At 40.8% G+C, this 13,995-nt stretch overlaps 1 protein-coding gene across 1 annotated transcript in view; it reads left to right on the top strand.

The window, feature by feature from the left end:
- Window positions 1-13,995, top strand: part of sh2d3ca (SH2 domain containing 3Ca) — a 60,477-nt gene extending 46,482 nt beyond the window's left edge. The window contains exons 5-15 of the mRNA XM_034198098.1: window positions 2,131-2,259; window positions 4,521-4,670; window positions 6,191-6,468; window positions 7,384-7,511; window positions 7,608-7,980; window positions 8,942-9,071; window positions 9,286-9,401; window positions 9,663-9,834; window positions 9,932-10,043; window positions 10,143-10,349; window positions 11,835-13,995. Coding sequence (XP_034053989.1) covers window positions 2,131-2,259; window positions 4,521-4,670; window positions 6,191-6,468; window positions 7,384-7,511; window positions 7,608-7,980; window positions 8,942-9,071; window positions 9,286-9,401; window positions 9,663-9,834; window positions 9,932-10,043; window positions 10,143-10,349; window positions 11,835-12,010 — 1,971 coding nt within the window. The 3' untranslated portion in view covers window positions 12,011-13,995. The remainder of the gene's footprint in view (window positions 1-2,130; window positions 2,260-4,520; window positions 4,671-6,190; window positions 6,469-7,383; window positions 7,512-7,607; window positions 7,981-8,941; window positions 9,072-9,285; window positions 9,402-9,662; window positions 9,835-9,931; window positions 10,044-10,142; window positions 10,350-11,834) is intronic.

Below are 13,995 nucleotides of genomic sequence, written 5' to 3'. Positions count from 1 at the left end.
TCAAATTCCTTTCCCTCCACCGCTCCTTTATTGTCAATCCATTTGTCCTCCCTCTTTCAATGTGTCCCCCCTAATGTCAGCCTATTCCATGAACCGTATCATAAATAGAGCCCCGCTGACATTTCAATTTGCCACATAACCCTTCATATATATATACACACACACACACACACACACACACACACACACGTACAGACCAAGTTCACTGTTGAGCATCTGTACAGTCGCAAGCCTCTCCTGGGTTTCCAGGGAGACGAGGAAAAGCAATAACTGCACACTTGACCCCTCTGCTCTTTGATTGGTCTTCTTCACACATGCACACACACATGCACACACACACCTCAAATCTAATCTGGGAGAGTGAGCCCCCTTGGCGATATTCCTCTATCTCCCCCTGAGGATTGGAGAAGAGAGGCAGAAGAGAAGGAAGTCAGTCATTTCATCTTGCCAGTGACCTGGACACGATAAGATCGATTGTTTGGCACTTGTAGTCTCCTCGTATCACACACACACACACACACACACACACACACACACACACACACACACACACACACACACACACACACACACACACACACACACACACACACACACACACACACACACACACACACTCATGTGGGAAGGTGGAAACCCACTCTAAACAAACAGATCATCACAGTTTCCCATCCTCAGTCACTCTCATGAAATGTCTCTTTCTCTCTCTGTGTCACAATAAAAGTCTAACAACTTGCTAAAAACTTTATGATTGTGAGAGATGATGAACGGGGAGAGGAAGATGAATGGTGGGCAAGAGGGAAAATAATAACAGAGAGAAAGATGAAGAAAATATTGAGTCTTAGCGGAGGAAGAGGAAGAGGGAGATTGAAGGAAAATATTAGGAGCGGTGACAGGCCAGCCTTAGCGACAGGGCTGTTTACTGTTTATTTTGGTCTCCAGTTTCATTTCTCCTCATATTGGCAGAGTCGAGATGATTTCCTTTTTCGCTGTGCATTCCCGTGTGGATTTCTTGCGTTTTGAGGTTATTTGTGTTAGAGTCTCTGTGTTCGCGTGTCCCCTGTTTGACTCATTTAAGATCATCTATCTGAACTCAATCTTTCCACAATCATCCGTTGATATGGTGCAGTCACGATACATCAAGGTCCCACTGTGGGATTCCCTGTTTTTCTTCCATGCCTACTCAAATAGAGTAGATCAGACACTTATTTTCAACAAATATTGTTATTTATTGTGCATAGTTTGCTCTCAGAGTTTGATTCAAACAATCAAGGTGCCAATAATACTCAAGAAGCTTGTGTAGGTTTGTTAGCATTGTTATTGTAGAAAAACCTATTTGTATTTCATTAATATTCAGTAGAATCACCATTGTTACAATCCAGATTTTGCCTAAAGTGTTGTTCCTGAAGCTTTGAAATCTGATCATTTTGTGTGTGTGTGTGAATGTGTATAAATGAGTTGTGGGTGTGTATTTGGCATTAAATTAAGCCGTCCAGAGTGACCACAATCAGAGGCTAAAACCAGGTTTCCGCTGTACACACTTACAATGAGAGCAGGATGATTTCTGCCTCTCAGTAATCAGGTCAGGGGTCGATGTGGGTGTGTGTGTGTGTGTGTGTGTGTGTGTGTGTGTGTGTGTGTGTGTGTGTGTGTGTGTGTGTGTGTGTGTGTGTGTGTGTGTGTGTGTGTGTGTGTGTGTGTGTGTGTGTGTGTGTGTGTGTGTGTGTGTGTGTGTGTGTGTGTGTGTGTGTGTGTGTGTGTGTGTGTGTGTGTGTGTGTGTGTGTGTGTGTGTGTGTGTGTGTGTGTGTGTGTGTGTGTGTAGGATGCTCTGCTGCAGCTAAAAACATACATTCATGTTACATATATTATCTTTGTTTGTGTTCTGAATTGAAGTTTGATTTATAACTCTATTTTCTAGTGTAAATCATTAATCTTGTAGGGTATAGAAATATGTATGTATTAGAAGGAAAGTAGAGCCACATCTCTATGGGATGTGCCTGTACAAATAAAGTGATATATATAGACTGATCTTATACGTGAATACTCTGTAAGGGCAACATGTGAGGAGTCCCTTGTGTAAACGCAGTCCCATTCATGTCTTGTTGTACTCCTGTGTTTGTTCCTTGCAGTTCTCCAAGGAGAAGTATCTCCTGGAGTCTCCTCCTGAGAAACTTCGTAAGGAGCTGGAGGAGGAGCTGAAACTGAGTGCTGCAGACATCAGGAGCCATGGCTGGTACCATGGACACATACCAAGAGAGGTAAACACACACCGAACTGTTGACTCTGTATACATGCTCAGCAGAAAACACCAAATTAGTCATGATAACACTGGGAGTCCCGGGCGTATGTTTGAAAACAGATGGGTACACAATATACTACATCCAAAACAAGAGTTATTTCATTCCAAAATGGAGCAACTGTCACCAAACCCAATTTCCCCAAGGATAAATAAAGTGTCCATATAAGTACTACAACCAAATGTATACAGTACACACACACAAACACACACATACATTCAGGGAATCCTCTCCAGACATGTGTATTAGAGTTGAAATGATATGTCATTAATTGTTTCAATCATTTAATCACCTCAAAATTAATCTGAAATGTATCTTGGAAAAACTCCAATAATGCTTAGTTTTCAAATATCTAAATGTGATGCTTTTGTTTGCTCATATCATTCTAATTACATTTTTGTGGTGTTTTCAGTGTTAATCTGACCAAACAAGACATTTGAACACCTGAACTGATCAATATTGTAGCGTATTTTTACTATTTTCTTATAAAAATGACCAAACTCAATTTATCACTAGCCAGTGATTCGTTTCTAAACCTTAAGTTTGCAAGATCTCGACCAAGATATGAATAAAAAGCTTCAAATGAAGCTATCTTTCACTGTCTCCTAGCCCATGTGGCAGTGAAATAAATAATGGATAAGCACTTCCACAACACAAATTGCTGATGGGTTTTTTCAACCACATTTCATGTTATATTTCAAAAAGGCCAGAATAAATAATTTGAAAGTACGAACACAAAAGCATTTCTTTATAGGTTTATGTTGTTGTCAGCTGTCAATAGTATTAGTTGAGCGATTACTCGGCCAAAGTCTCTGGCTTTGAAAGCACAGTTTAAATGCTTTACACACAGAATGACACTGATTACTGAATCCCATCATCTGTCACAGCTCAGTAGAAATTGCTTTAGCGCTCAGAAGGAGGGGAAACTCTGCCAAACAGACAGCAGTGTGTGTTGCTGATGTACGCAATTCCACAGCTGGTGACTGAGACGCGGATAAAGACACACATCAGCAGACGTGCACACACACACCCACACACACATGCTCACGAACTGCATGCACATGTGGACTCGTACATAGATGCAGTTTCTGTCTCTTGATCAACCTCTGTTCTCTGTCTCGCTCATAAACACAGATTCAAATCAGCCATCGGAGTCTTTCTATTTACATAAAATATTCATTTATTCCCGGGTTTGCCCCAGTGGAAACCCGGGGAAACCCTGAGCTGCGTGGTAACCAAAACAATACTTATTGACTAGACTTCACACACTTAACATCCTATATCCTTCTCTGCGGCTAGCTTTACACATTATTTATGTTTTTCACTTTTAAATTAGGGCCTTTGTATATGTCATGAGTGCCTAGACCGATGTGGCTTTTTCAAATTGATTTTTTATATTTTGTTCCGGCCCTCAGAGTAAAACAGGATTTACTCTCAAGGTAAATGGGGCAATTGTCAGATTTGAAAAAAGCTCCAAAGATCTTTCACAAAATAATTAGAAAAGAAGAGACACACGCTACACTTGGATTGAGCTTTTGATCTGTGAATATACTGCCTCCTGCTGGCACTGTTTACATTGTGTTGTGCGGTATTGCATATGTCCAGCCCTTTTTTCTTGTATTTAATTCATTTAAAGAATCACCTCTTCACCCTTCATCATCAGTTTTCTTTTGCAGGTTTATTTAAAGGGAACTCTCTTTAGTTTGAAATGTATATCTCCTTGTACATGACTTACTGAATCAATATTTAGGATCTCTTTTTGCAGTTACCAGAGATACTTTTGCAGTGTTTCGTATCAACAAGGTGTACAGCCTGAAGCTGCTCTATTAACCATGAATGGAACATTGCTATTCTGTCAATACATTCAAAACAACTCATTTTGACGATAGTGCTGAACACGGTGGAATGCATCTTCAAAAAGTCATTGCGTCCATTGTCGCTGGCTTTTTATCCATCATTGCCAAACTGTGTATAGGAGAGACACTTTGTTATTGAGAGAGATGGTTGTGTTTGTTCAGAGAAACAAACTGTCCTAAGGCATTGTTATAAATAATCATGATTCTCAAACATCAATTATTAAACAGTCAAAGTCTCAGAAAGAAAATATATATTCTCAAACGTGCTGTAGCTCTGTGAGCAAAGTTAGCTTCCAGCGCTTCAAAATTGGAGCCTTTTGTCTCGTTTATTAACAAAATACACTTTTTTCTCTATTATTTGTTTAGGTGGCAGCGTCTCTGATTATCCGTAATGGAGATTTCCTTGTGCGTGACTCTCTGACCAGTGTGGGTGACTACGTACTGACCTGTCGATGGGATAATGAGGTGCTGCACTTCAAGATCAGCAAAGTCCTGGTCAAATCCAGTGAGACTAAGGTACGTGTTAAAGCTTTTACTGGCTGTTTCAGCACCAGATGCATTTTACTTTATGTTTGGCAGGCATAAAAGACAGTGGGGATACATCTACTGTCGCAGTGTGCGCTCTGTAGTTTATTTAAGGCCGTAAGAGCACTTCACTTAAAGTAACTCAGTCCTTTTTCTGGGTGGGAGCAGAGATCACAGATGTAACTAATAACATTAAAGATGGCTGTGCTGCATTTAGTTTTCTTAGCCAATATTTTGCCTGCGAGTCAGCACGCACAAAACACGGAGCCTAGCATTAAAACAGCTGTTATTAATCGTAAGGGAAACTTCTGCAGCAATGGAGAGTCAGGACTCAGAGAGACATAAGGAGAGTTGGAGCTTTGATGTCAAACACTGGTGTTTTATTACAAGTATCGGCCGGCCGGAGAATTTCACATCACAAGTCACAGCAGCCAGAGGTTCTGACTGCACGGGTGGGTTGCCACATCAATTCTGCCCAGCCTCTCTCTCGATAGACCTTTTAAATAGTTTACAGAGAGTTAATCAGCATATTGGGGCAGATAATCTAAACAGCTGGGCCCACTGAATCACTTGCGTCTGACCCTTAATGGCCTCGAAGCCAGCGTTCTCATCCATAAACCATTTGTGACCCAGAGTTGACCGGTCATAGACTGAGAAATATCAACATATGACTGCATTAGCACATTCCTTATGAGAGATAACAGAGCCAGGGTTGGTCATAAACGTCAAAGGGCAAAAGGTTAAATATCTAGGAGTAAAGACAGAAATATTCCCTCACATTAATGATATAAGGTGTGTATTAACTACAGTCATTACTGGCCTTTATAGACATGGTGGCCATATTCTCCTCCTAACCGCCCTACCTATTGGCACCATACCTGAATGTAGTGCATTTATAGCATTACTGTTTACATCTGTGTTGGCAAGTCAAGATTTATTCTCTTTTTGAAGAGGCCTATTTTTCTCTCGTTGGCCGCTAATGACAGAAATAGTTGAGCAGGCTAATTTACTGCAGGTGTGCATTTACTTTGGCGAGCTGTGCCGAATAATCTCAATTCAGTCCCTGCAATTCTGATGAGGTATTATAGGCCTTTTTCAGATTAGACAGTTTGATAATATCAAAATGTGTATATATATAAAATATATAATAACAAAATGAATCAAAGCAGTATTCCATTTTGCTGATTTGATTTCAGTTTCCTTGTATAATGCATGCTGACACATCATCACTGTCACTGGGTAGAATGAAGACATCGTTAGGGTTTTAAGTAACACCTATGCCTTTTCTCTTACTATGTCAAATCAAATGGCTGCTGTTAGTGCACAGCACAAAAGGTCTTACTAAGCAGTCTTTAGATACTTCTGCACATTGTAATTTGGTTTTAAACACGGTAGAAATACTATTTAGGGTTCCCCTTAAAGAACTCTGTGGTTGAAATAAAACATTACCTTTGTGAAATGTACGTGAATTTGGTACAAAAGAGAACTTTATGTCATCTCTTTATCCTCAGGTGCAGTATATGTTAGAGTCTGACAGCTTCGACTCGGTCCAGGAGCTTGTGCGGTTTTATATTGGCCAGCGCAAACCGGTCTCAGAGTCCAGCGGAGTCCACATCTACTGTCCGGTCAGCAGGACTCTCCCTCTGCGCTACCTGGAGGCCACCTTCGCACTGGCCATGAGCAAACAAGGCACCGCCTACTCCCCGTCCAGCCAGAGGGGGGCGTACATTAAGAGACGGAGCGTCACCATGACCGATGGGCTGACGACGGAGAAAATGATACCCCACAGGTGAGCCGGGAGAAAAATATGTGTGTTTAGTGGCAGAGGTGCAACAACCCAGCAGCCAATTACAAAACCCTGACAGTTCTTTTTTGCAGTGTTCATCATATTTCATTCTTGCTTTATGATCTATACATCAGTGACTCAGACAGTCCCAGTCCCAGTCCCAGTCCAGTAAGGACACCAGTGGCACCACCAGAACCAGAGCCGGAACCTGTGCCCATCTGCAGGTTGTGTGTTTGTGTGACACTAGCGTTGTGTTTGATCACAAAACTAGTTTCCTTTCCTTCCACAGTCCTGCAAATCCCCTACTTCACAAACTCCACTAGCACCTTCCCTATTAACGAGCATCACGTTGTTCCCTTCGAGGGAAGTTGCAAAATGACTTGTTCACTTGTCCACTTCTGCACTGGATCACACTAGTTTGAAACAGAACAAGGCTGTTTGAAACTTGTTCCTACAAAGAAGGAGCAGACAAATATGTTGCTATCATTTTAACCTCATGAGGAGTATGGAAAGGAGCAAGGGACAAAAGCAATGGAAATTACACATTGGGCATTAGAAGGCAAATACAAATATATATATTAGGACATATATTGAATATATATGCCAGTATGTATGAACTCGAGACATTAGTTTAGTGTGCAGATTTTTTTGAAGCCACACTGCTACATTGTCTGCTCCTACTTTAAATTCCCAAACATGGGTTTAATTCATTAATAACACATGAGTGTCATGAAGTTGAATAATTGTCCCACTAAAATGTCTTCCACTTCTCTCACCCTAAAATTATTTGCATCTGTAATGACACCATTCCTGTCATCTGAAACTGATGAATGTGACACTCTGAACTGCACTGCCTGGACTGCTTTTAAAATCCATACCCAAAGATGTTTAACATCCCAAAAAATGCTTTGTTTTCAGCCCTTCAACAATCCACCACCATAAAGACGCAATGAGGAACTGTGCGATGAGCATGGACCAGATTCAGGAGTACCGCTGCCCCCTGTCACCTGTTGGGGAAACCCCCTTGTCTCCTGCATATAGTGCTAGTAAGTGCCGCACAGACTACTAATTAAAAGTAAAAGCTCTTCATTTACATTCACAAACAAAATCTACATAAGTGATTGACTTTTCTCTTTCTCCAGTCACCAGGCAGAGAGCCCACTCAGGCGGGCGCGCCCTGGCCGTCATCCCCCCCTCCCCCGTGATGCGGCGCTCCAGCGACCCTCAGCTCAGCCCCTCAGCCAATGACAACCCTGCAGACCACCCCGCGCATACCTCTCACTCTGCACACTCCACGCCTGCTCATCATCCCAGCTACCAATCACATTCCTCAGACACAGCGGGGAGCTACTGTGACCTCAGACCTTGCCCCGCCGGCCCCCCTAAACCCCCGACCAAGGGCTATGTGGAGCGATTGCGAGTGGAAGAAGGGAGGGGGGACGGAGCAAGGGAGGAAGGAGAGGGGATGTTCAGCGCCCCGCAGGTGGAGACAACGTCCTCGTTCAGGCCATCCAGGTACGAAACACATAACATACATTCTTCTAAACAATAATATGGTCAAACATATGACCTTCCTTTATTTCAAATAACTTTACCAGAGCCATATTTGTTGGAAAAGCCTAAAAATAGGAAATACTTTCACTGATATGTTGATCAAGATGAATGTTGAAGGGTGGCACAGTTAGAGCTCATCATTACGGCAGGATTCATTCAAGTGGGTGTGTTCAAAGGTCAATTCACCTGCTGACATTTGACTATAGAGGGCAAAAAAAGTGGAGCGAGGCAATTTAAACCAGGTACTGCAGTACAACTAAGAGTGAGCAGAGACTGGAAAATAGACTTGAGTGAACATTTGATAATCCTGTGGGAAATTGCCTGAGGGTAGACTGCTGGAGACTGGATCTTATTGGGCTTACAGTGCCAAGGAAGGACACAGCAGATGAAGCTCGTCACAGGAAAATGCTCAAGTACACTGAGTCGCCAGCAGCGAACTGAAAGCCTCCCCTGTGAAATGTTGCTGCAGAAGGGATTAATGTCAGTGTAACTGCTGGGGAAATGGTCAGTTAAGGTGACCATTGACTGACTGGCTGGCATGACTAGGATAGGATGTCAATAATGTTAAAACTAGGATTGAGTGTCCCTTGGTGAACAAATTATTGTGTATTGGGTTTGCTTTGAACATTGGTCCAGAGAAAGCAGAGCATTCTTTTCAGTGGCCAGCAGGGGGTGACTTACATTGTTCCAAAATGAAATTATATTGTAAAGAAGTCTATGAGAAAATGAAAGTAAAAATATTCTTAATGAGATTATTATTTCAATAACTAATGTTATTTTTTGGTTGTACTTTTGGTTTTCAAGTTACAAATCATTATATTGGGAAAAATTTGTAAACACTCTTCTCTTGCATTCCTTGCCAGTGCTCATGTTAAACGGGTTTAATGTTTTCTAATGGGCTTTAATATTCGCTCTGGTGCAGGTACGAGTCGTGTCTCTTGCCAGCTGAGAATAAGCCTCTGGAGATGTCGGTGCTGAAGAAAGTCAAAGAGCTGCTGGCTGAGGTTGATGCAAGGACCGCAGCTAAACACATCACCATGGAGGACTGCATGGTATGCAAACAAACACACACACACACACACAATTCACACGCAAGCTCACATGCTTACATAGGCATACAAAGCACAAATGCTGACTTGCATAATCAAATACAGTAAATGCCCAGAGACACTAAAGGTAATCACCATTATGCTTGCATGTAGGAACACATAGATGTAAGCACAATAACATATTACCATAAAACTAATATTTTTTTCTCCTGGACAGGTGGCTAGAATATTAGGCGTATCCTCAGACATGCAAAGGATGATGGGAGTGTCCTCAGGGTTGGAGTTACTGACACTTCCACATGGACACCAGCTAAGACTTGACCTACTGGAGAGGTAAAAACACACTTTCCCCCCTTTAGCATCACTCATTAACTCCTTCATTAATTCAGCTATTGATCATCTGTACTTCTTCTGTTCCTCCCCTTCATCTCTTCTCTTTCCTCCTCCTTTCTAATCTTGTAACACTCTACCATCTGCCAAAATGTAAATTTCAAAAGTGGCTTCCAAAAATTCACATCATCTTCCTTCGTATCAGCAGCAGTAATACACTTTTATGGATGCATTTTATTGAATGGCACATTTTTCTTTCCTCAGGTTTTACACCATGTCTATCATGATGGCAGTGGACCTGCTCGGCTGCACAGGAAGCACAGAGGAGAGGGCGGCCCTTCTCCACAAAACCATCCAATTAGCAGCAGAGTTGAAAAGCAACCTGGGCAACATGTTTGGCTTTGCCGCTGTGATGAGAGCCCTGGAGCTGCCGCAGGTAAGAGTGATACAGATACAATTCTCCATAATAAACAGAAAAACTGCTTTTATCAAATATATTTCCTAAAATGAAATTATGTCTCTCATTGCTTCAGATTTCCCGTCTTGAGCAGACATGGGTGACATTACGCCAGAGACACACAGAGGGCGCTATTCTTTATGAAAAGAAACTCAAACCTTTCATGAAGAATATGAACGATGGCAAAGGTGAGAACACAGTTTACATGGTTGGCATTTGTTGACATGTTGTATTTAAACGATGTATTTATTTACAACTCTAAACGATAAAATCTTCTTTGGTCACAGAGTCGAACGCCCTGGCCAACACTACCCTCCCCCACATCATTCCTGTCCTGTCCTTATTGGAGAGAGGCATGGCTGTAGGGGATGCGCTGGAGCCCTGGGAGAGTGCAGAGGTGGGGGTAGACGTTGTCATGTACCACCTAGAAGCAGCTCGTACCATCGCACATCACGGGGGGATCTATAGAACCAACAGTGAGACCAAACTGCAGGGTAAGGCCAAATGAAGTCAGTGGAAGTGTATCTTCTTAAACAGCATCTGTGTTGTTTTTGGCCATGCTTGGGGGGTTGGCTCTATGTATGGCAGTGTTGATTTGTTTAACAGATTGAGCTGTCCCCCGCATGTACAGACTGAAAAATGTAATCAACTGTTTGTATAGACACTAATAATACCTAAACGATAAATGCAAGGACAGCCCCCATAAAAACAAATCTAAATTGTTCTAACTTAACTTTGTCCCTTTTCTAGAAAATGTTATACAGCCAATACTTCAGTTAATGGCCAACGGCATTCACATCATCCTCAGCTGTTGTGTTTAACACTAGAATAAAGAACATGGTTGACATTGTACCTATTATTTTACTCTTATTTTTACTCATCTCCTATTTCATAGTCTTTTATTATTATTATTATTATTATTATTATTATTATTATTATTATTATTTTAATCTTTTTTTTTTCTTTCTTGATTTTATTTATTTTTGATTTTATTGATCTGTGTGAATCTTTGCTGTCCTGTTTTTTCACGCTTACCCTGTTGCTGCTTTGTACAACTGAATTTCCCCTCGGGGATTAATAAAGGTTCATCTTATCTTATCTTATCTACTAGTATTAGCATGTTAGCATTGCCATTGAGACCATGTTGTCATTCCAATGTTGGCATTTGATTTAAAGCACTGTTGTGTAAATATAGAGCTTCAAAGAAATGCAAATATGGCTAAAGAAAAATTGGAAAACTTCTCAAGCTGTTGTGTTTAAGCTCACTAATACAACCTCGTTAATTATTCCGTCAACATCAGCCATAAAGAAATTATGAAAAGAAGCCATTTTCTCACAGCTGGTACAGTGTTACTCATGCTGTTAATGATGATTGTTCAGTACCACTGATCATGTGCGTGTGCTGCTACAAGGTTAACTGTATTGATCCCTAATACCTTCCCAATGGTTCTCAGTTTGAAGCCATTACCGCTTTATTGAACATTCTGTCAATAGCTATCAACTCACATCTCTGTTTCCTGTTATATCTCACTATTGATCAGCCTGACCTCTGTCTGCTCCCATCATTAACAGTCCTATGTGCCAAAGTTGAGATGTTTAGTTCATACAGTTAAAACAAAATAGCTAAAGTGTAAGGTTAGGAAGTGAGATTTTTTTGTATTGAGCATCTCAGCATGGATATAAATTATTTACCTTGGGAGTAGTACATTCTCATCCCACAGTCTTCATTGGCAAATAGCTTCAAGTGTTATCCCTTGATCTGGAATGTGGGAAGTCTGTAATGTGATAGTAAGTGGTCATATATAAGGAAGAAGCACCCATTCATAAAGTGTAAAGGCTCGTGTGTGGACCCTTTTGATTTGAGATTATTTTGTCACAAGGAATGATTTAATGATTGAACAATACTATTTGTTTTAATTTTTAACCATGATTATCACAACGGATCTACAAAGAATAACATTCCCTTCTCTCCTCTCCAGGATTCCAAGAGCGAGCAGAAATCCACGATATCTTCCAGACAGAGTTTCAGATGCGTCTCCTTTGGGGCAGCCGCGGCTCCGAGGGCAGCCAATCAGAGCGCTACGAGAAGTTCGACAAGGTCCTCACTGCGCTCTCATACAAGCTGGAGCCTGCTGTGCGCCACAGCGAGCTATAGCACCTGCCCGACACCCAGCATGGACACTGAGAGGAGAGTGAGAGCGAATGAAGAGGCAGCTAACAGAGCATGTGCAGTGAGCAAAACAGAAAAGAGGGTGTCACATATAACACACGTTGCACTCACTGTGGAGTTCCTCACTTAGCGCTAAAATATTCAAATGCCATCGGAGAAGACAAGCTAAGTGGAAAAGAAGATGGAGGAGATGGGTGACGAGCTTCTCTGTGTGATACGAACAGACGGCCAAAAGGAGCTTGGCTTTGCTCCAATAAAACTCCCTCTTGTTTCAAACAACGAGAGTCTGTCACACACTGTAGCAGAAATGCTAACAATAACTTACATGGCTCATATATAGATGTTTCGTCTGCGTGAGTGAGTGAGTGTATGTGTGTTTACATTCCTTCATTTTTGTACTTCATTAATGTTTTATGTATTTTTAGTTTTGTCTTATTTATTTGTTATGATCGAAGGATATCTAATCATCATGGATGTTGCTTCACCAGATGTGAATCTGTCAGTCCTCATTCTGAAGGAGCCATGTTCATAAAACCTCATTAAATATGCATCAAGCAGTCCCATTGAATCCTATTAATAAATGTATCAGGCATGCATTAATAAATGTATCAGAAATGAAACATTTGCAGAAGCAATGCAGCAATATGAGGACTTTGTGAATTGTTAAAAATGTTAAAAGAACAAAGCATCTTCCCTCTGTTGTAGCTGTTTGACTACATTTGATATTGTGTGTTTTGTGCACATAATTTATCTTAAAAAGACACCAAGAGACCGAGAGAAAATGGGATATATACTCTTTAAATTTTGTTTAAGCAATGTTTCACTTAGTATAAAAACATTTAAGGACATGTGGCTTCAGCTTGTAAAGTTGCAGAAATATCTGAAGTGGTTGATGCATGCGGCTATAAATGTTATACCAAGCAAAATGTTGCTTTAAACTAATAATTTAAATGTGTGTCAAGCTTGATAATATGCAGATGATACAGTGAAGATCCTTCAGGTCTGTGGATAATCTTGAACGACACCAAACGTAGAGAAATGTTTTCTTTAAGCTTTATTTTTCCACTTTTAAAATCCAATGATTTACTTACTCCAAACTGAGTCAAATAATGACATAGCCCTGTTTTAGAAAATGTCTTTTGATTGTATGTTTTGAATTTGTGTTTCAGCAATAGAGCTAATCATTTTATTGCTATGGAATTACATTTTGGTTGCTGTTTTTACAGCATGTGGGCTTGGGAGGGCTGAAGCCGACTCTCAGAGCTATGCAATCATTTCAACTAAGGGCTGAGACCCCTGCGGAGACACAGAAAAATATTCACTGTTTTCCCCCAACATCACCCTCTTTAAAAATGCATATCCTTCTTCTTCCTGAACTTAGCCAAACCGATAATCGTAATATGAACTAAAGTCATATCTGATATCAATGACTGGGATATCATTCTTAAAATAACCTGCCCCAGAGCTGCATATCAGAGATTCTTTAATGGTTGTTTGATTTTCCCACTTTCTAGTCTGAATTTGTACATACAGTATGAGGTGGGAGCCATTTGCCAGTTTCCACTGTTGTCCAACAGGGGGCGGTCTTACGTCAGCAAAACACACTGAATCATGAATTGTAAAACGATATAACAGGAAAACACATATACAAAAACACATGTATTGTGTGTATCAGACCAATGTTTGATATCAATGTTATTAGGTATCATACTAACTGGTTTAGGTTTGGTATCTGATATCACTGAAGAGGAAAAACTGATGATATACACGTTTTTTTTGTCCTCTGCTGAATGCTGTACACAGGAATGCTCTCTGAAAGTGTGTGGATTCTCCTGTGTTTTTTTTTGACAGGACTGCGTGAGATTAACGTGAAAAGCAAAAAGAAAAGAAATGTTTCAGGAATGATCTCGTGTTTTTTTACGTACTGTATATAGCAATTCACTTTTTTTCAAATAAAATGATTGCTCGTG

The sequence above is a fragment of the Gymnodraco acuticeps genome, unplaced genomic scaffold, assembly GCF_902827175.1.
Source record: "Gymnodraco acuticeps unplaced genomic scaffold, fGymAcu1.1, whole genome shotgun sequence".
NCBI lineage: Eukaryota > Metazoa > Chordata > Actinopteri > Perciformes > Bathydraconidae > Gymnodraco > Gymnodraco acuticeps.
The sequence above is the reverse complement of the archived record's forward strand: the minus strand, read 5'-3'. Positions and strand labels throughout refer to the sequence as shown.